We start from the raw sequence: 27,356 nt of genomic DNA, 5'->3' as shown, positions 1-27,356 counted from the left end.
TGAGTAATCATCTGGATGCGTAATATGTGTAGGACTAATGGTGTCATGTGTGTTAGTGTATGTGTATGTGCTTAGTGTATAGTGGGTTCCCTTCAGGTTTGTCATGAGGCATTTTTAAATTCTCTTTTAATCTATGGATATCTCATACTGTACATACGCTGAATATTTCGCGAGGTTTTTATTTTCGCGAATTTTGCGAGTCAGGTGCTGTTCGCGAAATTAAAGACACGCGAAAATATTGACTCTGATCCCGATGTGAATGTGACGGCGTGTACACTAAATTCTCCGTTCAGAACAAGACTCCACGATCGCGAATTTAACCACTCGCGAAATCGTCAGGAATTCTCGGTTCGCGAAAATTTAGGCTCGCGAAATATATGGCGTATACAGTACTTCCCTTTATGTTTTTAGAAGCGTACATTTCATGTGGGAGGAATAGACAAGCATAGATTTACACTCTGTTTCTGCATGCGGGTCGTAACTCCTGGCTGTTGCTAGTGGTTAGGTTTCATACTTGTGATGAGTGTGATGCTGACAATGTGCATGATGATGATGGTGAGATATACATTCCATGCACGTCGAGAGCAGTCACTCAAATAATTTGCAATTCAAAGAACATTCATGTGTGTGTTTGTGTGTCTGTGTGTCTGTGTGTCTGTGTCCATCGTATGTATTTGTCAATGTACATGTAGGAACCCATGTGTGCGTGTTATATGTGTGTGTGTCCCTGTGTAACATGTGTGAACACACCCATGTGTGCATGTATGTATGTGTGTGTGTGTGTGTGTTTGTGTGTTTTCTTTCTTTCCTTGCGTGTGTATGTGTGTGCCGCCATCAGATATACGGCGTAGGGTGGAACTGAGAGTTGCTACTCCTTGCCACTGTTGACATGGATACCACTTTCTATTGTTATCATGGGGACAGCTTGTGCTAAATTCGTGGGTACCCCTGGCGTGTCTCGGGGGAAAAGGCGCAGATGCCCGTATGAGTGTGTTCTTGTATACATGTGCAGAGATTTTTCATCTGGCACATACTTTATACCGGGGGGCTTGCACGAATGTCCCGGGCCTTGGCGGCGAATGTCGGTTCGTCTTCCGTCGTGTTTGGGGAGTGTATTATACAGCAGTAGCGGGATACGATGGCACACGGTAATGTAAAGAACCTTGGCAGGTATTAGTCGAACATTTCTCTCTAACTGAATGGCAAGGGAAGAGGTGATGTGCACTTTGAAGGCAGCATGCATTGTCTGGGTAATGTTGCTTGACGTCAGAGGGACAAATATTCATGTGTTCCTTTCTTTCCCCTTCTCACCCTCTCTTCCCCCCCCCCTCCACCCCTCACCCCTCTGATATATCATCTCCTTAACAATAAAACCATGATAGCAGAGTGGATATTTTCATGCAGACATACTTACATTATGATCATTCTTTCATGGGGTGCTCCATCATCCTACAGTGAACAAAAACCTTGAGAGGGGACTGTACCTTTGATTGCATGGAACACGTACAATATCCTACAATTATTGTGATCAATCACCAGAGTCTAGTGGAGTCAGATGATACACTGATAGTACAACTAAGCAAACAATAGCATCCCCCATATAACAGTCATCATTATCATGTGATTATAATAATTTTGATTTTTCATATTTTTTTCCCATTTTGGATACTAATAGGAACAATGCCCACTTGAGATATAAAAAGAATAGCATGGATGGCTGATTAATCGAGCAAATTATCTCGAGAGAGTCGGGTATTCCTCATTGGTCACCCCAGGGTTTAACCTTTACTTAAAGGCATGATTTACCATTTGCAGATCTATGAAACAAAACCAAGCATTAGTGCTTTAGAATAGTTCCGAAATGTGACTTTGGGATAGAAACAGCCACTGTAAAAATTTGAATCCGCATAATCAGTGTTAAGTATTGTTAAAGACACAAAATGTAGACAGTAGTTGTAATAAAAATATTGCCAGATTAAATTTTCTACAGTTATGGTTTAATGAGAAAAATACTGACATCTCCTAATATTTTAGGCTTTATTGCAAAAATTTTATATGATAGGATGCTTTGTGATACAACTGACCTACGCATATATGCATCAAAAGTGATATCTTGAACATTTTTTGAATCACTGCTCCCAAAGGTAAACAAGACCTTTAGAAATTACAAAAAGACAAACTGTTTGTTGGCAGCACTGTACTGAACACACACATGGTTTGTAAAGACCAGTTCAGTGTGTTAAAATGTGTTAGCTGTCGTTCTTTAAAGAGATTGTATAGTTTTGGTTGAGACCTAATTTCAGGTTTCTACTATGTTTTGGTGAGATAATGAGAAATCTCTTATGAAATATGAAAGAGCATGTAATTCTATGATGAATTCAACGTTTATTTGATGAAAATTGGTTTTGAAGTGGCTGAGATATCCAAAAAAGACCGATTCTATCAAAGTGTGGGACCCACACTTTATTACGATCGCTTTGGTTTACTTTGTTTTTGGATGTTTCAATCATTTCTAACCCGATTTTCATCAAACTAACTTTGAATTCCTCTTAAAATGTTATGTTTTGTACTGTATCATAAGTGTTTTCTTGGTATCTCGCAAAAAGTTAAAAGTCCAATTCTCATCTCTACCAATACTGTACCATCCCTTTAACCCAATAAGTTGCAGAACCCATATTACTGTGGTTTGGTGCCATAATCTTTTTTATTTGTAATATTCATCATTCATTGCTAGTATTTCATAAGGAAGAATTTCAAACATTTATCTTTCATTTGATCCCTCTTGTGATCATATATATACCATTATTTGTTTTAGTTGTGGATTTAACAAATCCTCTAAATCACTAGATTCTTAACTATATCCCCATTTAATCTGCGAGTGGGTTTTCAGGCCTCCAAGAGGAGGTTTGAAAGAGCAGTCTCATGTCTCTTTATACTGTGGGAGCTGATTTCGCCCAAAGCAGGCCCTAGCGGGCTTGACTGGCTCTGTTTCCATAGTAACCCGAGTTCCCCGTCTCTTCCCACCTCCCTGGATATACGGTGCAGGCTTTTGCATTTCTTACATAACCGCAAACGTGATTGAGCGCGAAAATGTGTAAGTTGTGTGGTGTTTATCAGCGGCGGTTGGCCATGAGAGCTTGGTTGTTTACGTTAGCTGGCGGTGACCTTCCGTGATTTAACTTCTGGGTCGTCAAAAAAGCGGCTTCTCGAACGCCCTAGTGTTGATACTGCAGCTGAGGCTCTTTGAGGCTGCTATAACAGGCTATGAAACCACCCCATTGAGATGGTTTCAGAACCTGACCTGACTGGATCTCCTTTTCTGCATTCTGTCTGTTTATACTGAGCTGAAAGGCTGCTATGTGAGGCTTCAGAACCCCCTTTTTGCTTAGTGTAAACGGGATGTCATTTCTGATTTGACAATTTGTGTAACTTATATTTATTTCTATTTTGTGCATATATCATGAATCTATACAGTTCCATCAAAATTTTCTGCAACATAATGCAGACAAGATGATAATTTCTGCATAAAAATTATCTCAGGACTTAATGGCTTAGTATAAAGTGTAACATATTTACTAAGTAACTAGAGATTGTAATTTGTCATCACTGACAAATTAAGGTGATCCGATTTCTTTTTTAATCAATGATTCGAATCGTGATAGTGCAAAGTCTCAGCTACAACATACTAAAATCTGAGAGAAATTCACCGAAGCATAAGTAAGATAGTGCTCGATAAAGAGAGTCATGTCAACTTTCACATCTAAAAAAATTCACTCCCATAGAGATAACAGGTCATAGCGAAAATAGAAAAAGAAGTACATATGACCTTTGACCCCACTTTGCACAGACAAGATGGCATCTGAGCAAAAAGTGGTTATTTTATGAAATGATCCCTGTAACATGGTCTTTACGTGTGCAAAGTATGGGAAAGATAGGACATGTATTCACCAAGATACAGGATGAAACATCTATGACCTTTGACCCTAATTTACATACCCAAGATGGCGTCTGATCAAGTCGTTGTTATTTTATGAAATAATGTTCGTGACATGAACTAAATATGTGCAAAATATGGTGGTGATAGGGTATGTTTTTCTTGAGTTATTGCACATAACGTTGCAAAAAGAAAGAAATATTTCAATACATCGAAGATAAACTTTATTTTCAAGTAAGTTTTTTGACGTGATCCCGACATCGTATGAAAAAACGAAGGGCACACTTACGATAGCCCAAAGTCTCAGCTACAACATATTAAAATCTGGGAAAAATTCACCGAAGCATAAGTGAGCTTGTGCTCGAAAAAGATAGTCATGTCAATTTTCACTTCCAGAAAAACTGCTCTCCCATAGAGATAACACGTAAACTGGTCAAATTTTACAAGGATACATTCAATCCATTTTTACGAGGTGATGACGTCATCCAATCAAAAGTTTGTGATTATAAATATGAAAGAACATTAAATAAGCTACAACATATTGAAAGTTAGGTGAAAATCGGCAAAGGATAAGTGAGATACGCTCGAGTGAACTTGAATTTTGAAGACGTCATTTTGAAAATTTACTTTTTTTACTTTTTTAAGAAATCTGATATCTTTTAATCATTTTTTCAGTATCGCCAACCCATGAAATGATATGTACAACTCATCAGCTTTCAAAATATGTAAAGAAAATGGGGGGTCACCGTCCATCCTGACGAGTAAAATCGGATTTAAAATTGGCGGTTTTTTGGCATTGTTGCACTGTATATCGCCATTGACGCGCGCGCGGAATTTCAACTTTGACGGGCCCGTATGACGTCATATTGAGTCGGATTGACTTGAAACTTGGTAGAAACATTCGTTGACATTTCAAACATCCGATACGTGTGAAAAAACGGGAAATTTCTATTGTATATGAGCTGTGCGTGCGTATATGCGCGCGCGCGTACGCGTCCGTCGATTTTTTCTGAAATACCCCAAATGACCTGAAACGTGTGCAAAACAATTTTGAGCTCGATTGGAGCATGTTAAAATTTCAACGCGCGCGTACGCGCTCGTTTACTATGAACGTGACTAAATTTTATGAAATATATCAATAGAGCTTGACTTGAACTATATGATATGTAAATTTCATTGAGAAAATCCATTCCATTAATGAGATACGAATGTGAACGTGTTTTCAGATAATGACGTCATAGTGACGTCATGGTTGACTGATCACAGTGATACATTAGATCTGTCGTCCTTATGACGTGATACATATATGGTATCAGTTTAGAAGTGATAGGTGAATGACTTTTTGAGTTAACCTCTGCACAACATTTGAGGAGAAAGAAATAAAGAAGAAGAAGAAGAAAGAATCCGTACAGATACAATAGGTGATCCGAGAGGATACTCGGATCACCTAACAAGCTTAGGGAGCTACAAAGAGATGTCTTTCACTGATAGGTTTAGCAAGATGTCAACTGCTCTGAAGGGATAAAAACTTTTTTGACAGTGGGAGCAGTCCCTGAAGTGGGTCTGATAGTGCTCTATTCCACGGGCTGGAGTAATCAAAAGACTTCTAAAAAGGAAGAAACAAAAGAATGATTTGAGTGAACATCTCAGAATTATTTAGAAGGCATGAGTTGATGCACCTTGCTGTCAGCAGACATTAGAGTCATTGCCTGCAACCTGCACTGCACTTTGTATATTGGTCCTCCTTCTCCGGGGTTAAAAGAGTGTACACACATCCCACACTTAACTGGGCTGTAATTGAACAGGGATCATTTAATTCATTATGCTGTATTGTGTCACAGACGCCGCCTTTGTGAGTGACTGTTGCGTTGTTCAACCAAAGTGACTTTGTCTAATTTAAACATAACATTATAGTTAAGTTTGGTAGTTTTTGTTTGTTTGTTTGTTGTTTTTTTAGTTGATTTGGAAGGGAGAAAGTAACTGAATGCTAACTAAAAGAGCTGTGCTAGTTGTGTCTGACTGCATGTCCACAGAAAGGATGGAAAAGATCAAACCTTAGCCAGGAGTAAATTTTGTCTGTAAATTGAATAGAGTTGATGACAATCTACCTAACTCTGAGATCTGTAGGTCATTTACACTAACAGTGGCATGCCAGACCCAAAGGTACACTAGAAAACTTTGGATAGTGTTGATCAAAATTACATTTTTCTTACATTTATGTGCATTAAGACCTGTGTGAAGTAGTGGCTGGTGCACGGTAGCAGCAATATTACTTGAGCATACATGCTTATGGATAAAGCTACTCTTTGTGCTGAACATGCATAAATCATGAGTTCTGACACACTGAAGGTATTAAAATTGTCTGGCTCCCTTTGGCAGTGTCCATTAACTGGAGAAGAGGGGTAGGGAGCTAGAGGAGGTAGGTTGATAGGGGGGAGGGGTACAGAAATAAAGGGGGAGGGGTAGGGAGTTAGTGGGGGAAATGGAGGGATGGGGTAAGGAGATAGAGGTAGAGGGGAGGGGTAGGGAGATGGATGGGTAAAGAGAGGAAAGGTAGATAGATGAGGAGGGGTAGCAAAATGGTGGTAGCAAGATGGCGGATGGGGGTTGGGGATGAAGGGGAGGGGTGGGGAGATGAAGGGGTAACAAGATGGAGGGGAGATGGATGGGCAAAGAGAGGGAAGGTAGGTAGATGAGGAGGGGTAGCAAGATGGAGGATGGGGGGTTGGGGATGGAGAAGAGGGGTAGGGAGATGGAGTGAAGCAAGATGGTGGGGGTTGGAAGATGAAAGGGGGTAAAGAAATGAAGGGCTAGCTAGATGGAGGGTAGGGAGATGAAGAAGGAGGGATAGAGAGATGGCATGTAGGCAGATGAGGAGGGGTAGCAAGATGGAGGGGTAGGGGCGGGGAGATGGAAGGGTAGCAAGATGGAGGAAAGGGAGGGATGATGAGGTAGAGGGTAGGTAGATGAGGGGTAGCAAGATGGAGGGTAAGAATATGAAGAAGAAGGGGTAGAGAGATGGAGAAGGAAAGATAGAGAGATGGCAGATAGGCAGATGAGGAGTGGTAGCAAGGTGGAGGGGTAGAGACATGAAAGGGAGGGATAGCAAGATGGTGGGGGAGGGTTGGAAGATGAAGAAGAGGGGTAAAGAAATGGAGGAGTAGCAAAGTGGAGAGATAGGGACATTAAGAGTACTGACATGAAGGAGAGAAACATGAATAGGGAACTGGAGGGATGGGGAGATGGGGGGGGGGTAGGAAGATGGAGAATAAGCTAAATGAGGAGGGATAGGAAGGTGGAAGGGAGAGGGATGAGTGGAGAGTTGGAGGAAAAGGGTAGAGAGATGCAAGGAAAGGGTAGGGAGATTAAGGGGGTAGGTAGATGGGAAGGGGTAGTAAGATGGACGTGATTGGTAGAAAGAGGGAGGAGTCGTACAATTTTATCCAGTATGTTTTTTTTTTCTAAATTCTTGTAATTTTATCTTTTTCTGTTTAAACAGTTCATTGTAATGTTATTGTTTGTAATTTTAGCTCACACAAAACAAGAAAAAATAATGATGAATCATCAATACCTGTGACAGAAATTAGACACCATAAAGTGTTTTCTTTCCCAGTAAGAATAAGGAAGGACTTGCTTGTTAGATCTCTGGTTTCTGACACATTTTATTGCATCGGACAGTGTCATGATGAAACACTGTTCTGACCGAGGAAAATCAGAGTAGCTTACAAAGTATGTCAAATGGAGCACAAGGGAATCAAAGAAGTTTTAATCACACTGCAGTCAAGACGTCCCTGGGTGAGAAGACAACGTAATCCGCGATACTGATATTGCCGTCTCCCATCCCAGTTCTGTGACATGGCTCGTGTCTTGTGTCATTGTTACGTCTGCCCGCATCCGCTCGCAACTCCGAATTCTCTGTTTGCATGTTCGCTTGAAGCAAAGAGATAGAAAGAAGTAAGTGAAGTGGAGATAGGGAAAGACAGAGAGAGAGAAGGAGAGTAAGAAAGAGTGTGGAGGAATGTAATTATACCATGCTGTCGGGTCGTTATGAGGTGTAATCTGATCCATCACACGTGTTTTAGGTGTTATAGGGCCGGTGGATGAAGGCAGTGTTATCTCCAATTACACCAATGATCCCCTTTCTCCAACCTTTGTTTTTCAAGGATTCAAACTATTTTTTTTTTTCTCTTAAAAGTCAGGTTTGCTCGAAGATCATATCGGACTCGTCTTCTCATTCTGTATGCTGTGTCACCGGCGGCTTCCCGAAGATCTATGCGACATGAATGATGGTCGCTTGTGTGTTGAGGTCGTTTTTCAATTAAATCTCGTTGGCTGGTTTTCCTGGAGGATCTATAGCCACACATTTTGGAGCCATGCTCTCACGGATTCGTCAAGCAGCATGAAAATTCTCCCTTTTTTTAATAAAAGAATTATATAGAATATGTCTTCTACCCAACATGTCCCCAAGGTGATGTTCAACTGTTCTAAATTTGTTCATTATCTTTAAGATGGGCAGGCAGACTTCCGAAGACTTCATGTACACATCCCATCCCGACTCCCACTACCCCCCTCCCCCCATATGATGCACAGTAAAGGGATCGTATAGTTGTAGTTGAGACCTAACTTCAGGTTTTCTAACATTTTTTTTTTTTTTTTTTGTGAGATAATGAGAAATCTCTTACGAAATAGGAAAGAGCATGTAATTCCAAGAGGGATTCAATGTTTATTTGATGAAAATCGGTTAAGAAATGGCTGAGATATCCAAAACAGAGCAATCCTAATAAAAGGTGGGACCCACATTTTATTAGGATCGCTCTGTTTAACTTTATTTTTGGATGTATCAGCCATTCAAATACCAATTGTCATCTCATAAACTTTTAATTTCTCTTAGAATGGTACGCTCTGTATTATTTCATAAGTTTTTTTTTTCTCACAAATATTTAAAAGCTCATTCCTCATTTCCTCTGGATTCTCAGGTGTAGCAATGAAGACATTATCGTTTGCATTTAAAACAAAATATTGTAGGAGTTGACCTTGCATGCAAAACACATTTTTTCTTGTATTCTGTGAGTTATGCCATAGTTCTTTGCCCGAAGTCACTCATTTAAGCGGGCCAATTGATGATAAATTTTGATGAATTGTTTTGATGGTAATTTTTGTATGTTTTGGGATTTTTCTGTATCATCTGCTGTGTGTCAGTGCCTGCTTGGAATATGAAAACATTTCACCTCAAAGTGTATTTTCCTTTAATGCATTTTTTTATAATTAAACAAGTTAACAACTGAATAAACAAATATGCATACTTCATTGCAAATAAAGCAATGGAGCACAGCAGTGTAGAGAGCATCAAGAGATGTGGACTTTGCCTAAATCCTGTCATGTTCATCCTAAACTAATTTCCCGTCTGTCTACATGTACTACAAGTCTACTTTGTGCAACTCTTCATGTATTACGATCACAGTTTTATAATGATTTGTGACTGCACGAAATTGAAGAATTTGGTGGCAATAATGTTAATTGCTGCATACATGAAATAATTTATGGTGTTTTTAGTTTTGCGAGGCGACTGATATTCTTGATATAAACACCTTGCAAAAATGTAACCACCCGTAACAAAGATACATTGTTAATTGTATCTAAGGTAGAATATCACTGAATTTTCTCTCAAAAAGGGATATTGAACATTTTCTGATTCTGTCACTTTGGTGCTTGATTGCAAAATTTATGGTATATAGAGTGTATCTTTTGCATATATTTATTAGGGTTATTCACTGTTCATGTCATTTGATTAATTCAAAGATATTGCCTATCAATGTCTTTTGTGCATAAATGTGCGTAAGTGTGTTTGTGTGAATATGTGTGTGTTTTCAGGGATGGGGTGGAGGTTAAGTTTTGGGTAGTTTTATTTTCTAACGAGAGTGTTGTCCTTGAAAAAAGAAAGGAGGAATTGTTGGGAATCTCTTGGGTAAATCAGAGTGAGTATCGAGGAGGGAGTAAAAAATAAACAGTGGGTTAGCTGGCTGTGATTGAAGACCAGTGTCATACAAAAAGGTTACCCTCAGTCCCCTGGTAGCCAGGTCCAAGCTCAAGTTTACACCCTTCGGTCTCTTGCTGCTCCTGCTCTCCCGGTTTTCCTCTTCTCTCTAATATTTCCCATGTTCTCTCTTTCCTTCATCTCTCCCTGTTACACATAGACATACACACACACACACACACACACACACACACACACACACACACATGCACTCATAATCTATTTGTCAATTTCTCCCTCCCTCTCTCTTTCCTCCGGATATTTCTCACATTTTTTTTTTGTGTGTGTTTTTGTTTTCGTTTTATGATTGATCATTATTTTTATGGAAAGTGAGTTTGAGGGGAATAGGGAGACCAAAATTAAATTTCGTGGAATGTCCTGGAGACATGTTCTTCATAACGCTGCCAAGGAAAATGGAGAAAAATTGGGGGGGGGGTAGAATCAAAGCCCAAGTAGCTTTTTTTTATCATTCTCACATCATATTCCAGTGTGGTTGTTGCTGAATTCGTCTCCCCCACGTCTATAGGTCAGTCGAGGTCAAAATTTGCTGCACTACATTTACACCTAGCTTGGCAATCTTTACCTCAGTTGTATGCAGAGTTGTATTACGTGCAATGAGCAATGTGATCATGTACGTTGTAGCATAAAATACTACTGTGAGATCTTACAGTTTGCAGCAGTGAATACATTTCCAAAGATTGCCGTGTTGAATTGGGAGATACAACACTATAGGACTGTAGTTCTCTATTGTGATTCCATTGTGTGTGAGCTGAAAGTTGGTAGCAATTCAGACTATTAATTGGAGGCTCTAGTGGATATTCCAATAGTCTATTTAAAGATTTTTTCTATCTTTTTTTATTTTATTTTTTTTTTTTTTTTTGCTGAAAGTGGATCATCAAATTTGTTTACTCTCCAGTTACGTCTCACTTGTTCTGATTCGGCTCATTTGGTAATTTCTATTATAGTAGTTATTTTGTTCAAGTTTGTGACGTGATTCATGTGCGTAGGGGAACGGGAGCCGGGGACAAAGAGATTAAGCAGATTCTGTTCTTTTTTTTTCTCCTAAACTTGGCAAAAGTCATCCAAACAGTGATTGCAAAGCTCTTTTTAGCTAAATAGGTATGTTGGCATGCAGGGACTAAAGGAATGCAAGAGGACAAATTAGCGCCAAGTTCGAAGGGAACAGCACAGAAATACACCTTTATTTTTGCTCTCCATGTAGCTATCATGTTGAATCTGGACATTGCGAATCATAGTTTAGGAAAGTCTGTGTGTTACAATTTCTGTCGGTGGCAACATTCCAACAGCACAAGTACTGTTGGGTATTATGATCAATACAGAATATTTTCAAATGGTGCACAGTTGGTTGCATGAATGCAGTGTACAGTCACATAATCAGAAGTGACTAGATGTAGATGAAAATGGATTACTCACTGTGGTTTGGTAAAAAAATAAATGTTCAAACCAGGATGTCGGATGAGGCTTGGTGGAAAAAAGAGGGTGTAGAGTGTTTGATACAAGGTTAACCATTGAGTTACTTTACTTGAGATAACATGCATGTAGCAGTAATATTTATAAAGTGCCTTTTCCTCACCAGTTACAAAGAGCTGAAGCACAACAACCATTTACAAACATAACACGAACAGAATTTTGGTTTATATCATATTCAATGTTCACTCTCAGTATACTGCCATACAGTTTGATTCATTTGTGAGGTGTATGTAATCATAAAACAAGTGCACCCTTTGTTCAACCTTTACTCTACATTGTACACTGATTGGCATGTCACCTGGCTTCCTTATTTCCAAATAATTAAGAAATCCAGAATCTAACTCTCAATGAATGTGGTCAAATAATCTAAATCATTGTAACTGTGTTGTATAACATTGGAAGTTATGAAAGACTGTGGCATTGTTGTGCCTGGAGTGGTTCTCTGACTTTGCATAGAGGTCAAGTTTGTAGGAGATCAGCTGAAAGCTAGTGAAATAGCCTCAGGAAGTTACAACAATGTGTGTGGATCCATAAAGATTTCAGATGTTGTTATCTCTTTCTTTCCTTCATTTCATTTCAAATTGTCTTGTCAGGTAATGCCCGACCAATCAGACGCAGGGAGCTCCCGGCCAGCTCCCCTGCAGGCAAGGGAGTGGAGTGGCAGTGGGAAGACTCCTCAGGTTGGATCCAGTACGACCTCGACACCAGCACCATCATGGAGGACGCCTACAACAACCGGCTGCCCCTGGTGGACCTCTCCAAGACCAAGTGCCACCTGCCCTATACCATCGACTTCACGCAGATGATGCAGATTCGCAGGACTTCAGGATTCACGAGGGCGCTGCGCAGAGTGGTCCTCGACACCGCCTACCCCAAGGCGAATAATCCCCAAAGTGAGAATGTTACAGTGGGCATGGTGGAGCAGTTGGCACAGACTCAGGAAGTTGATGACAAAGGAGGTGGTGGCAGTGGTGATGATAGTGGTGGTGATGATGATGATGCGGACGTAACCTTGGAAACTTGTCAGATTGAGATGGTGAGCGGAGTGACGGTCATTGAACCCACGGGCCTGGAGTTATCACGGCCAACCTCTCTTTCGATAACGGACACCATCGAGGAAGCGGACAATGCCAGCTCGCCGAGCCCTGCCTCGGCTGCAACGACGCCAAATGTGCCTCAGGTCATCGATCCTGCAACCACGGGAACGGGAACAGGAACAGGAACAGGAACACAAAGGACAGGGAAACGGTTGCATGGCAAGCGGTCATCGTCCAGGAAGGCGGTGGCAGCTACAAGAGACGTCCAGGCGACCGTGGCATGGACCAGTCCGGGGGATGCAGACGTTGCAAGTACAAGCTCAGCGGCTTCATCAACAGGCAGCGCTGGAAGAACAACCCTACCGAGGTGCCATGAAATTCTATTCTATGAGTCTGTTAGATTTCATCTTTAAAAGTCTTAGATTGACACCTATTTTGCCAGCAAGCCGTTTCCATAGTGTTGATAAATTAGGTCACACTTTCTTATCGGTAAATTTCTTTTTAGTTATTTTCCAGTCATCTTGCTTCCTGCAACTTTCTGACGGTGATGGAATTTCTTGATTTACTACTTACTATTTTGTCAAATTAGCGCAGTTTGACCTTTGTGCATGGTGTGTGATTTCTTTGCAGAAATTTAATGACTGCACTTGCAATTATCACATGACTTACATATTTTTTCAATGTTTCTAGTTGTGCATGAAACACAGTGTCATATGGATATTTCTGTTTTCTGTAGAATCAAACGTTCAAGATCCTTGATGCATTTTCATGAGAAAAATTTGGGAACAAAAAAAAAAAAAAAAGAAGGATTTTAAGTCACATCACAGTGACTGGAAGTGGAAAGTATTCTGTGGCCCCAATTTCGTGTATTATGGGATAGTATCTGATCAAGACATGCATCTGTTACATTGGTTTTAATGTTTGTTCAAAATTTGTTTTTAAAAGTCTCATGTTTGAATTTTTCATACTCCCCCCCCCCCCCAAAAAAAAAAAAAAAAAAATGAAGGTCTGTCAGCGTTCCAGCATCCATGGCTGCATCTCAGTCCAGTGAGGGCAGCAAACTCCATCCCACGGCCAGCCCTGGCCCGAGCTCTGGGGGCGTGCTGCCGCCACTAACCCAGAGTGCCACGATGTCACAGCTGGCAACAGCTGCCGCGGCAACCACATCAAGGATGAGAAAGTACGCAGGAGTAATAATGATAATGATGATGATGATGATGATGATGAGCAGCATTTATCTGTAGAAAGCTTCAAAGGACCGCCGGATTCCACATTATGTCACATACAAAGTGTACAATGATGTCAAATCTAAATTTGCAGCACAAAATCTTAAGTCTGTACATGAAATCTTGCCTGATTCTGAACAAGAAGTAAAATTTGGTACAACCAATCACAGTACACAAATGATGAGCAGTCGTTGCTTTACCTTTATTTAGCAAAATTAAGGACAAGTTGAAGGGGGGTGCCAACTGGGAGGGATCTTGCTGCAGTTGTTTATTAGCATGTCATTATTACTTTGACAACTCTGAATTTCATTGAATATCTATTATTGGAAAAATATTGGATGGAACTGTTTGGTTTTATTCAATCTGCATAGGGTCAGAAAGGATCTTTTAAAGAATTGCTAATTTGAGATAAAAAACAGGAAATTTGTTATTCTAAAATGTGGTGATATTTTGAGATTAATTTCAGCAATAAGGAGGCTTTCAAGATCCCCCCCCCAAAAAAAAAAAAAAAATAATGATATATGAACAGCAAAGGGCTGACGTGAAAGAGAATTGTGTACTCTACATTATAAAACAGTAACAATGAATATTAAAAGTATGATAAATAAAAAAGCACTCTGAGAATGCAAACCTCAGGCTCACCAAGCAGCTCACTTCCATCCATATACACACTTATGCTGAAAATGGCCCTATTAAATTTCCCAATGATGAAGATCCATCTAGTGTCTCTGTAAAGGAGCTTCCTGTTATGCCTTAAATGCTAGCTCAGTGCGTAGGCACACCTCAAATCCGCGCAGCTTGAATTCCCTCATATGTTATCGTATTTGCCAAGTGATAAGGAATCCTTCAAAAAATGCAAAAATATTCCTGGATCCAGACAGTGATCTTGATCACTGCCGAGATTGGAATATCTGTTCCTTGTGTTATCTACTTGTTTATTTCACTCAAATCTATTCACAACTTTTTGAGATATTTTGCAAACAGACTAACAGATAGACAAATGCAGGCAAAAACATGACCTCATTTGTCGGCAGTAAACACATACAGCCCCAGAGCACAGAACTGTGGTATGTGGGGCTCGATAGGGTGAATTAAATGATCCCTCTGATATTGTGTGGCTGAATCACACTTTCAGGAGACATTTGTGAAAAGCAATATGGCTCCCATGGAGAGTTTTTATAGTGAGCAATCATTTAATTAACCTTTTGCTTACAACAAGTGGATGTGGCATGTGGTGAATCTTTGGAAATGACCACGCCTCGAGAGACAAGGGATTAACAGTGCTAATAGCTAAATGGGGTTAATGTGCCCAGAGGGTGTAGACAGGGATCACATAACACTGGTCACATGATCCAATCCAAGTCACCTCTGATATCATCGGATGACTTTTTCTCTCTCTAGTTTCTATTTCTCTGTCTTGCTTTCTCTCTTTCTGTCTCTCTGGGTATCATGTAGCCACTTAAGCCATACGAAGCTCAGACACTACAAATCAGGCGTGTGACAGCCGTGCGGTCACACATAGGCAAGGTATATGTGCAGCGGCATAATCAGCTGTCTAAACACAATCTGTAGCCCTCTTGAGGGTCGAGGGTTGTCGAACATCCAGCCCTGCCAAATTTGGGTTGGTCGGAATGTCTTTCGGGTTTAGATTTCTCACAGAAATTACAGACGCGTTGATATATGTGTGTGCATGCACACTATACCTGCTGGTGCATGAATGTGGTGATGGGATTATGGGGGATGGTACTGTTGTAGAAGAAAAGAAAGGAAATGGAGGTAGAAAGAATGAAGGAGAACAGAAATCTAGGAAAAAAAGAAGCTAAATTAAGAAGAAGTAAAAGTTTGTTATATTGGAGAACCAAAACACACACCGACACGTATGTAGCTGATACTTTATGACAAAATGTTTTATCAACTTGTGTAGTTGTGTGGCATGCTGTTGGATCGCATTTATTCTGGTCAATCACTCACGTTGGTCCACAAAATTCTTCACCTTGAAGAAATGTTTGTAAGCAGTTTCATCAATCTCTCTCTTTTCACTCTTTCCCTTTCCTTCTTACCCCCCCCCCCCCCCCGCCCCTTTCTCATTGTCACCCCTTCAGATCTCAGTCCACGCCATGCACCATCCAAGCGAGGGCAGCAAATGCAGCCGGTGCCCGACTGAGTCCAGTGATGACAGGTAACTATACCTGGGTCCCATTTCATGGAGACATTGACACCATTTTCAAGAGTTACAATGACTTACAGTTGCCATGGTGATGAGAAAAATCACATTGCTTGCTGCAATGGTCAAAAACTGCTTCATGAAATGGGACCCTGGCACAAATCTCGACCTCCAGTATAGCCTTTATAGTCACATAGCCTCAATTTTTGAAATTCTATCATTCATCTGCCATAAATGTTAGTTTTACCAAGTAGTTTTGAGCACTTCTTTGTGGGACACTTTAATGATTGGCAGTGTAGGTCAGCTAAGTTAGCAACTTTTGATGGAATGAGAAAACAGTTAAACTGGCTATCATATGATTGTCAATTTTGGTGCAATGTCCTCTTTTGAAACATGAAAATGAAATTGCCCGTTGGCGTACGACAGAGTGCGGTCTTTGATAACTTTCACTGTCTAATGTGTTATTCAAGTGCTCAACAACATCTCATCTTTTTTTTTTTCCTGTACATTAAAGATGAAAGGCAGCCTTCATTGACAAGGACACTCCTAGGAATTGTCTAATCAGTGAATTCTTAGCATGACCCTCAAATCATGTATCAAGTATATGTATTGTTTTCTGCATTGAGTTTGGATCATACATCACATTTGTATTCACTAATTTGGTGCAATTTTCACCATGGCAACTGACTATCACATCACTCCATGTGTTTCCACCCAGTTCTAATATTCTGCATTAACTTGTCAAATATGCTACATTTTCATTTGGATATCTATGATATAATGTCTAACACCTACCATTTATTGCTAGTTTGTTTTCATTTGCATCAGCTTTATATACTGTACATACGACAGATAGCGGTACCGCACATTTTAGCTACTACCTAAGTTCACGTGTGGTGTTACTGCACATTCCATGACTATAAATGTGGAAATTTTGATGGTGAGAACAATTCCACAAATTTTGCAGTTGTTGTAACTTTTTAGCACACACACACACACAAAAAAAAAATGCAAAAACCAATGCAGATGTTTTTGTAGATATTAGGTCACCTGATGTAATGCCCTCCACTTGATCGCAGATAAGCAAGTGTCACAGAAATTAGCGTGGCATGAAAAATGAATTGAGAGGAAATTTCCACCTTTGTAGAATTAATGCTTGTTATATCCACATTGCTATGTCTGTAGTCAGTGACACTTGTAGCAAAGCTATTTCCTTTTTTTTATCAGAGCACTAATCAATAATGGGTGTCATGCTTGCAATTATGGATATGGATGCCATTTTGGGTATCTATAATGCAGTATAGGGAGTCCATTGCTTCATCTATGTACTGACAACATTTTTTTCTCAAGTTACAACCTGAGGGTTTTATTAGTTTCTTTTTTTTTTTCTTCAAAAGATAACACACATTTTTGTTTGTTTTGTTGTTGTTTTAAGCATCTATCACCTGAGTGTGCACCAGAGATATTCACAATAGGGAATCAGAGATTAGTTTTCATACTTTTTAAGGGACATTTTTGATATCACCAGAGCAATTGTTACTGGTGCCTTGGTCACTCTTTTCATTAAGGTTGGTTAAAAAAAAAAAATCCCTCCAAAAGTGGACAATAAATGAAAGCTTCTTCTTTACCTAATACTACAAATTTTGAATAAAAAGGGGAAAACAAGTATATTTACTCATATTTAGAAAAGAACACCATCAACACAAAAAATCTCAAAACTTAGTGTAAACTCTGTTTTGGTTAGTCATGAGACACAGGGTGAATAAAATGTCTCCTTGTTAGCTGAAGTGGTGAGCTAACTTATGAAATACCTTTAAATCAAGTGAAAAAGGCACTGCATATATACCTAACCTTTTTGGACATGAAAATGCAAAACAAGGACTTTCCTTTTTATGTTGAATTCGACGAAAATTAACCCAAGCTTGAAAGGTTTTGGAGTAAGACTAATGTCCTCACACTTTTAAAAGGTGTTGCAAATTGTATCACTGACATACTCAATGCTTCCTGATGTGGATTGTCTCTCTAAAATCTGGAATATTTCATAGAAGCTGAAGATCAGTCATGATTCATAATACTCCTTCTTTTCTCATTTTTATTCTCTTCTCATTTATATTTGTAGTAAAATTAGTAGTAGTAGTGTAGTAGTAGTAGTAGTAGTAGTAGTAGTAGTAGTGATGAAAGTATGCTTCAAAATCATTATTTTATCACTATTACTAAGCTAGAGACAAGTCACTGTTGAATTATATTTTCATTTCTGTAAAAGTGGAAATTTTAGTGCATTTTGCGTGACATGAAACCAGTGCGAAAATGGAAGTGTGCGATTGTTTTTGCATATAATTGGTAAAAATATTTTATAAAAGCACTTGAAATTAATTTTACCCATGTGAGTGCAAAAAGTTGCTCATAAAAATGTCCACTTTCACAGTATGTTGTAGAATAAACTACATGAGAAAAGATGGGGCAATACTTAATGCTGCATAGTTTTGTAGTTTGTGGCTTCTTGGTTTTTTGTTTTTTGTTTTTACAGAGGAGTGCCTGTGAAGAGCCATTAACAATTCACCTTGAGACTTAAAACATTTCTATCTAATGTCTTCTTAACAGTTTTCGTATAACCCATTCATCCGGTGCACACAGTCAAACTTGTACAGAAACACTTGTCGTTTCAGAAGGGCTCCCCCTATCACCGAATAAGGTGGCTCATTTCTGAATGTCCTGCCTGGCACAAGCTCTTTCATGTGTGGAACAGTAACATTTATATATTTTCAATATGACACAGTGCTTAAAGTCCTTTACAACACTTTGTCTTAATCAACCCGGCTACTGTATCACCTGCACGCACTGTGCATATTCATTCTACTCCCGAGGAGGCATTCCAGCCACGCTTCCGCTTTACTAATGATGAACGTGTACCTGGATACTGTAATCGCACAAATTTTCATGGTACGTTAATTTTCGTGCATTTCACGCTACTTTTGGCTAGCACGAATTCTAAAACCTACCAAAACATTTTCACAGTTTTCTCTGTACATTTTAAATGGGTTGACAATCATGCAGCGTGAATTCAAGGCCCCGCGAAAATACTTTTGAGTCGCCCAGCGCCCTGCACACAAACCACGCGCCTTCTCACTGAAAGCACTGCAGGAATTGCGCCAGACCCACGTCACTGCCATAATGTTGTATGCAGCATGCGAGATGACAGGTTTGACTGTGGGCGAGCCTGCCTAACCTCATGTGCACCATCTCCCATCCTGTCGCTGGCTGTCATCCCTACTTACTGACATGCTATCAAATCCATCAAAGTCTGTCCTCTATATCCGCCCCTCCCTCCAGCTATGACGAGCATCTTGCTCTCCACAGCACTGCCTGTCAAACTCGTGCCCGTGAGGGCGCCCGTCTACTGCCCGCCGATGTCCGGGGGAATCCGTCCCGTGGAAGGGGTGAAGCCGCGGAAGAAGAAGAGGAAAATCTCGCTCCGAGGTACGTGTAGCGTGCAACCCCTTTCTCTACTGGCCATGCTGTACAAAAGTGATAGCACACATCTCAAATGAACCCCATAAACTACAGACACTACGGCCTAGTTATGGCATTTCTTTCTTCCGCCGTCAAAGATGTGGATATACTCCAAGCACATCTTTTATATATCATTTAGAAGAGGACTATCCCCACTTGTGCATCAGGCTGTTAACCATTGTCTCTTAACTGAACATACCACATGATGAAAGTGGTATTTTGCTGTCTTTTTTTTTTTGTTGTTGAATTCAGCATATCTCAAATCTGTAATTCTTTTATGCCATTTTCTTAAGATGTGTGACAAAAGTATAGTGGAGTTATTGTAAGTATATTAGATTAAATCTCTTTTCAAATCCCTCATGACTTGTGTCATCATTTCATGTACGGTATGATAGGAAGTCATCTATAATCATGATCTACGACAGTATTTTATCCATATCAAGTTCTCTTTTTGTCCCCGCCGAACGAGTTCGAGCAGGGGACTATGAAACGGGCTCCGTACGTGTGTGTGTCCGTGTGTCCGTCTGTCCGCCCGTCTGTCCGTCCGTCTGTGCGTCCGTGTGTGATCAAAATGTTCAATTTGCTACTTCTCTGTCATTTATGAGCCAATTTTGATTCTGTTTGCTTTATATGATAGCTCTACATGGGAGCTTTGAAACTTCTACACAGAATTTCAGTTGTGACCTTTGACCTTGACCTTTGACCTTTATTGTACATTTTGCTTCAAAATGCTACTCCTTCGCCATTTCTAACCCGATTTCGATTCCGTTTGCTTTATGTGATGGCACTAGGTGAGGGCTTCAAAACTTCTACACAGAATTTTGACCTTTGACTTCTTTAACCTTTGACTTCTATGACCTCTGACCTTGATTTTTGACCTATATTGTACATTGGGTACAAAATGCTACTCTTTCGCCATTTCTAACCCGATTTCGATTCCGTTTGCTTTATGTGATGGCACAAGGTGAGGGCTTCAAAACTTCTACACAGAATTTTGACCTTTGACTTCTTTGACCTTTGACCTTGATTTTTGACCTATATTGTACATTTTGCTACAAAATGCTACTCCTTCACCATTTCTAGCCCGATTTCGATTCCGTTTGCTTTATGTGATGGCACTAGGTGAGGGCTTCAAAACTTCTACACAGAATTTTGACCTTTGACTTCTTTGACCTTTGACCTTGATTTTTGACCTGCATTGTACATTTTGCTACAAAATGCTACTCCTTTGCCATTTCTAACCCAATTTCACTTCCGTTTGCTTTATGTGAATGCACTAGGTGAGGGCTTCAAAAGTTCTACACAGAATTTTGACCCTTGACTTCTTTGACCTTTGACCTTGATTTTTGACCTGCATTGTACATTTTGCTACAAAATGCTACTCCTTTGCCATTTCTAACCCAATTTCACTTCCGTTTGCTTTATGTGATGGCACTAGGTGAGGGCTTCAAAACTTCTACACAGAATTTTGACCCTTGACTTCTTTGACCTTTGACCTTGATTTTTTACCTATATTGTACATTGGCTACAAAATGCTACTCCTTCGCCATTTCTAACCCGATTTTGATTCCGTTTGCTTTTTGTGATGGCACTAGGTGAGGGCTTCAAAACTTCTAACACAGAATTTTGACCTTTGACTTCTTTGACCTTTGACCTTGATTTTTTACCGATATTGTACATTTTGCTACTAAATGCTACTTCCGGCGGGGACATATTTTACGCACCGCGTAATTTCTACTTTTCCTTGTTATTATGTTGAAATGATACATTTGGTAATTTATGGATCATAAAAGCACTGGTACTGAAATGTGTTCATCCTCGAGGAGATCATACCGTCCGCATTTATGATGCGCTACAAAATAGACCAAACACAGATAGAACAAACTAGAGTTGTGGAGTTGTGAGATTATCCAAAGCATAATCAAGAACAGCAGTACAAATGTGTGAATCTAAAACATGTGCCTCACAATATAAACCTCTTACCGTCGTCGTGACACTCAGTGTACGAGTTCATTGTCATGGTTTAAAGCAGGCTGGGGTAGTTTGTTGTTGCAGGGAAAAAAGCCAGATACGAGAGAGATGATTCGTGCCAAATTAGTCACAAAAAAGTTCCACACCACACCTCCCCGTTCTGTCAAGGCTCATTCCGGGGACATTGATTGCATCATTTGTTTTTTGTTTTTTTGACGCAGGTGGTAGGGACTGAGTGAGATGAGTTTTGATTCGCATGTGTTTCCGTAAACTCCCTCCAGGCTATTAGGTATTTTCCATGGTCTTCTCTGCACAAACAATCTGCCATCTGAGAACTAGGGACCTGGGGGATTGGCCACAAACTAGATTTTGTGTAAAAGCAATTAAAAAAAAAAACAGCTCTTGTTTTTGCTGTAGTGAAACTGCTGTCGTGAACTTGCGGGATGACTTTTGTCGCAAACAGGAAGTGCGATTAATGTGAAAGTTGGAAGACGACACGTTGGTCATCCGAGTGTGGCCTTGTGTGATCTCGTCTAATGCTGCCGTAGGCTGAAATTTGAGATGAGCAGTATGAAAACTGTGTGATAACAAGACTGACCAAGAGGACTGTAAGACATGGCTGAATGCTTGATTGCATATCATCCGTTTCTTGGCATATTTTGCTTACTTCAAGGTAGACGATTTCTTACCTTTGGCAGTGAGCAGGATGGATACTGCAAAACTATGTTTTCATTTTCACTGTGCTAAGTTTGTGCAGAGTCTGTCAGTGATATGACTGTCATCATAGTGATGATAATGTTGGTATTGTTAGACAGTTGATACTAGTATGAGAGACTCTGACTGCTGGACTACTATCATTGTCATCAACATCACTATCATTATTATTTGATTATCATTGTCACAAGTCCATGTATGAAGAGAATATCAGTAGCGTCTCAGCATTGTTGATATGGTACCGGTATATCTATCCTCTTGTTTTTACAGGCCAAACAGCAGAGGAAGTTGTATGCAAATATGTGGAGAAGGAGGAAGAGCCACCAGATGAGGTAAGAAAAGAAAATGAGGTGCTAGGACCATTCTTTCAAATGTGTATCAACCTCAAAGTACATGTACAATGTATGTCTGACTGGTGTGCATCTAACCTACAGCATTGTGTGTTATTGCATCTAACAGGGTAAGGAATGCGACTGGCATTTAGTAGGGAACTATTGGATGACTTTGAAGTTACCGACAGACAGAAATAAAATGGCTGCAGTAACATGGCAGTATCCTATTCTATTTCCTTATAGTGAATGAAAAGCTTGGGGATGCAGAAATCATAGGCATACAGAGAAAATGTGGCACTGCTAGCAGCTATTTCTAGTTTCATAGGAACAGTACTGTGGACTTTGGTGTCTTGCAGAGGTCTCCATGAGCTGTGGTACAGGCCTGTGCCAAACCAAAATGCAGTTTACGGCGTATGGTTTCATTTTTGGCAGTGAATTCGCTTGTATTTTGATGCATTGTAGTTAGCACCATGCCAAGGTGTTAAAACCATTAAACACATTTGGGAAATCCTCCAATTGTGGCTAGTCACCAACAAAGGATGAAGTCACCAAAAATCAGATTTCTGATCATAATGTTGTGTACAGTCACCAGACTTTTTGCTTTCCAGTTAGACACAACTTGGTCCACTTTATTTCCACCAAAGCTAGCAAAGAAATGGTCATATATCCAACCACAAGATAAACGCTACTTTGGGATCAATGGCTGTGAAGTTTGCACGCAGTCAAGCAGGCATGCCAGAGTTTGGACATTTAAATATAATAGGGCATTACAAAAGACAGAAGTAGCATGCCTCTTGAAAATCTCAATAATTCTGAATCTCAAAGCAGTGGGAAACTGAAATTTGGAAAAGAGACAGTTACGATACCAAACTCTCACTGTTTGGTTACTGGGTCAAATTGAATTGGACTTCATGAGAGCAGTGTGAGGCATCTCAAATGAGAAAAGTTATCTGCATTGTATATCACTTTACCAAGGATGTTCAGTACTTGTTTGCTTTCAGTCATCTCTGCTCCCTTCCATTCATCTTGGTTTATAGTATGCATTAGGACACGAAATGTTTCTATCAGGCAAAGCAATCAAGCGAGAAATATCTAATGATTTCCAAATGAGATGTAGTTCAGAGTGATGGTATGACAGGACAAGTTTGTAAGAAGGGGGGGGGGGATTGGGGCTCAAGCACATGTGCCAACATGGTGAGTAATAAATAAAAAAAAAAAGAAAAAACTATTCCGGCACAGAGATCCAAATGGTATAAAGGTCTAGTTCCCATACATGTTACAAAGTGTACACAAAATGAAAGCAATTAAATGTCTGATTTTATTTTTTTTTTTTATTGTTATATTCATTACCAACTAGGTATATGAACATAAATTTATTCTTAAAAATCAATCTCATTTTATGAAATATTGGTCTGGAACAGTCATTATGTGTTGACACTGTACATGCTGGAAGAAATAACCTGACATTTATAGGTAGAGATTTTTGGTTATCTGTGACGAGCTTTGTGCAGTAGTGACCAGGCATGTTCAGTGGTTGTAATGCAATGTAACCTTTTCATCAGAGTGTCATTCTTGACATGCAACGCATAACATGTAGCATTTAGGATGCAACATTTGGACATGTTGATGATTGATCCACGCCATGCAGGAATGTCCCATCTGCTTTGAGAAGCTGGGAAGCTCGTCCCACTACACGGAGGAAGAAGAGGAGGAGAGTGACCGGGTGGTCAAGCTAGAGAGGTGCGGTCATCTCTTTCACCAGAGCTGTCTCCATGCCATGTACAACAGTGGTCCAAAGGTATGATTGCCTGTCAGAAGGAATTCTTGACTTGTTTGTATACCGGTATTCACCCATTCGTTCATTCATGTATGTGAGAAGAGGACCTTGTACAATGTGGAATGCTAGACCCTCTTACATCTTATAAAGAAAAATTGATCTAATTAGCATCAGATAAACCATGAACGAGAAGATAGTATAGGAGCAATATCAGAGCTGTCCCCTGAAAAGTGAAATGTCTTGTGATCTTTTCATGTCCCTAGAAGTCAATACAAAATCCCCCTTAATTTGGGAAAGTTGTTTTTTTCTCTCTATCAGGATGCATTAACACTTGGGTATCTCCCTGGTTTCTCTGTGAAACCTTCGTGATTGTGGTTAGTAAGTGTTACCATTTTGATGTTTAAATGTTGAATTGTTGTATTGCACACAGCTTCCAGGATATGGGTAAATGATAGTTCCCATTGCCTTCTAGTCCAGGCAACTAGTTAATAGTCAGCCGCTAGTGTCATATGGGTACATGGTATCATATAAAACAAGGAAAAGAAAGAAGAAAAGAAAAGGAAGAAGAAGAAGGAGAGGAGGAGGAGGAAAAAGGAGAATATGATGATGATAATTTCCGTAACTTCTTTCGACAAGATATTGACTATGATGCTGACTGTCGATATTTCACAGGACGGCAGTTTGCAGTGTCCAACCTGTAAGGCCATATACGGGGTCAAGTGTGGCAACCAGCCACCGGGGACCATGGACTACCACGTCATACCACACTCCCTACCGGCTTTCTCCACCTGTGGCACGATACGCATCATCTACAATATACCGCCAGGAACACAGGTCAGTCCTGACGTCGGTTTATTACCTCCGCCAAGGGAGGGGGTTATGTTTTCATCAGCTGTGCACGGATTTGGATGAAACTTACAGGAAAGGTTGAAAATGACAAAAGTAACAGATAATGAAATGTTGGTAGTATGGGAATTTTTGTAGATTTTATTAAGAATTTTCGATATTTTGGCAGGTAGGGTCAATGAACTCGGGAGTTCAAGCTGCACATTTGTTAGGTTTTCATGCACGCAAGCAAGTTTGGGCTCTAGTTTCTGCTAAGGTGAGGCACGCCGTGCAGCTGGAAGTTGATGACGTAACAAAAGGCTTCTATATTAGGAATCAGGCGACTTTCAGCATGCATACGTATGGGTGGAAATTACTGATCTCTATGGAAGAACAAGATCAGTAATGGAAATGAGCTCCTTGGCGGAGGTCTGCACTCTCAGAATGCTTTTCTAGTTTTCACATATCATCGAGTGATAGGTCTATTGTTTGATACCATACCGTGTAATATATCATGTCTATGACAAATGAAAAGAGTTCCTCAGTCACCAAGCAGAAAACTTACGTTCAGTGATTGAAGTTGAACTGGAGATATGATTGAAGTCTATTCATTGTGTAATTTTTGTTGAGGAAAAGTATTCACAAATTGAGAATTTTATGAACTTTTAGTGCTGCTATTGATTCTGCAAGTTTGGGGGAGTTTGTTTGTTTTGTTTGATTGATTGCTTTTTAGTTTTTGTTTGACAAAAATGAAAAAGCTCAAAATTTGGAGGGTCACATGGAAAATTAAGCTTGATTCATGGTGTTTTAACATTACAGTGGGCAATTTTCACCTGACTTTACACGTTTCTCGTTCTGTGTAGGGTCCTGAGCATCCGAGTCCAGGGAAGCGGTACACGTCCCGGGGATTCCCCAGAATGTGCTATCTACCAGATAACGAAATGGGAAGGAAGGTAGGTCGTAGAGAAATGGCCAACATAGTTTTGCAGTCATTTTAGGTATTATTGTAATGACTTTTGCCTTATGGACCTAGACGCAATTATTATGTTGATTTATGTGCGTGTGTGTGTATTTTAGATGAAAGTTTCACTCTTTGTGAGTATTTGGTTTAAGCAATGTATCTGAAACTTCTTTCACTCAGTTGAATAACTCAGTCTAAATGAGACTAATCTGATTAGCTAATATCTTACCTTTTCATGAAATGATGTGATTCTTTGTTGTGTCAAATGACTGATTTTTATCTGTTAGCATTTATGCTGTGTGTTCTAGATTGAGAGAGTGCATATGTGAGTTCGTTTCATTTGTGTGTGTACGTTGAAAGTATATGAATTTGTAATAATAATGATAATGATGATGATGATAATGATAATAATAAAGAAGCCCATACAAGTATAGTGCTTAATACTGGCATTTCTAAGTGCAAAAAATTGAAATACAGCATATAATTACCATTATTGTGCTACATATTAAAGTACATAAAGTTGTGCCAGATGTATGCAGATTTTTGTCGAGAGTCGTCACATACAGAGCATTTTTTTTTTTGTTGATTAAGATTGAATAGCAACGGTGCAATTGTATTTAAACTCAATGCATGCTGAGGGAAAGCCCCTAAAATATCTCTCTGGCATTGTCCCCAGATCCTGCGGCTCCTGATCGTGGCATGGGACAGGCGGCTGACGTTCACGATAGGGACGTCGGCCACGACGGGCGAGCCCAACACCGTGGTCTGGAACGAGATCCATCACAAGACCGAGTTCGGGTCCAACGTGACGGGCCACGGCTACCCGGACCCAAACTACTTCTCTAACGTCCTGGGCGAGCTGGCATCGCAGGGTGTGACGGAAGAGTGTCTAGATGACTTCTGAAATGTGTTTGTGTGTGTGTGTGTCTCTGCGTTTGTGTGATGTATAGTTAGGATGTGTACCGTATGTATATGTCTAGGTTTCTGTATGTTATATATACACATATACTTATGATTGTATGTGTGTGTGTGTTATGTATATCATACTCAGAAATGCATTCACGATATATATGTATATGTATGTATGTATATATATAATATATATATATACATACATACATATATATGATATTATTTAACATTTTGCACTGGAAATGAAATATTTTGTAGGTTGGTAGTTGGTAAACAGATTTTTTTTTTTTTCATGATAAAAAATGGTGTAATAGACTTTTTGTGATGCCGTAGTACAGTATAGCCCTTCAAATTGCCAAGCAATCATCAAGGTTTGCTTTCTACCTTTAATTTATTGCATCCACTTGTTATTAAGGTACTTTCCACATTTCAAAGAATGTGGGTAGGTGTTGAAAAGCATCCTGTATG

The 27,356-nt window shown here is 39.8% G+C and overlaps 1 protein-coding gene across 1 annotated transcript in view; it reads left to right on the top strand.

The window, feature by feature from the left end:
- Positions 1-26,894, top strand: part of LOC140227452 (E3 ubiquitin-protein ligase DTX4-like) — a 72,944-nt gene extending 46,050 nt beyond the window's left edge. Inside the window, exons 2-10 of the mRNA XM_072307857.1 lie at positions 12,053-12,863; positions 13,503-13,676; positions 15,825-15,901; positions 19,217-19,363; positions 22,352-22,413; positions 24,062-24,211; positions 24,863-25,024; positions 25,879-25,968; positions 26,653-26,894. Coding sequence (XP_072163958.1) covers positions 12,053-12,863; positions 13,503-13,676; positions 15,825-15,901; positions 19,217-19,363; positions 22,352-22,413; positions 24,062-24,211; positions 24,863-25,024; positions 25,879-25,968; positions 26,653-26,880 — 1,901 coding nt within the window. The 3' untranslated portion in view covers positions 26,881-26,894. The remainder of the gene's footprint in view (positions 1-12,052; positions 12,864-13,502; positions 13,677-15,824; positions 15,902-19,216; positions 19,364-22,351; positions 22,414-24,061; positions 24,212-24,862; positions 25,025-25,878; positions 25,969-26,652) is intronic.
- Positions 26,895-27,356: the final 462 nt, after the last annotated feature.

Source organism: Diadema setosum, chromosome 4 (genome assembly GCF_964275005.1).
Source record: "Diadema setosum chromosome 4, eeDiaSeto1, whole genome shotgun sequence".
Classification (NCBI taxonomy): domain Eukaryota; kingdom Metazoa; phylum Echinodermata; class Echinoidea; order Diadematoida; family Diadematidae; genus Diadema; species Diadema setosum.
This window is presented reverse-complemented; position numbering and strand designations above follow the sequence as displayed.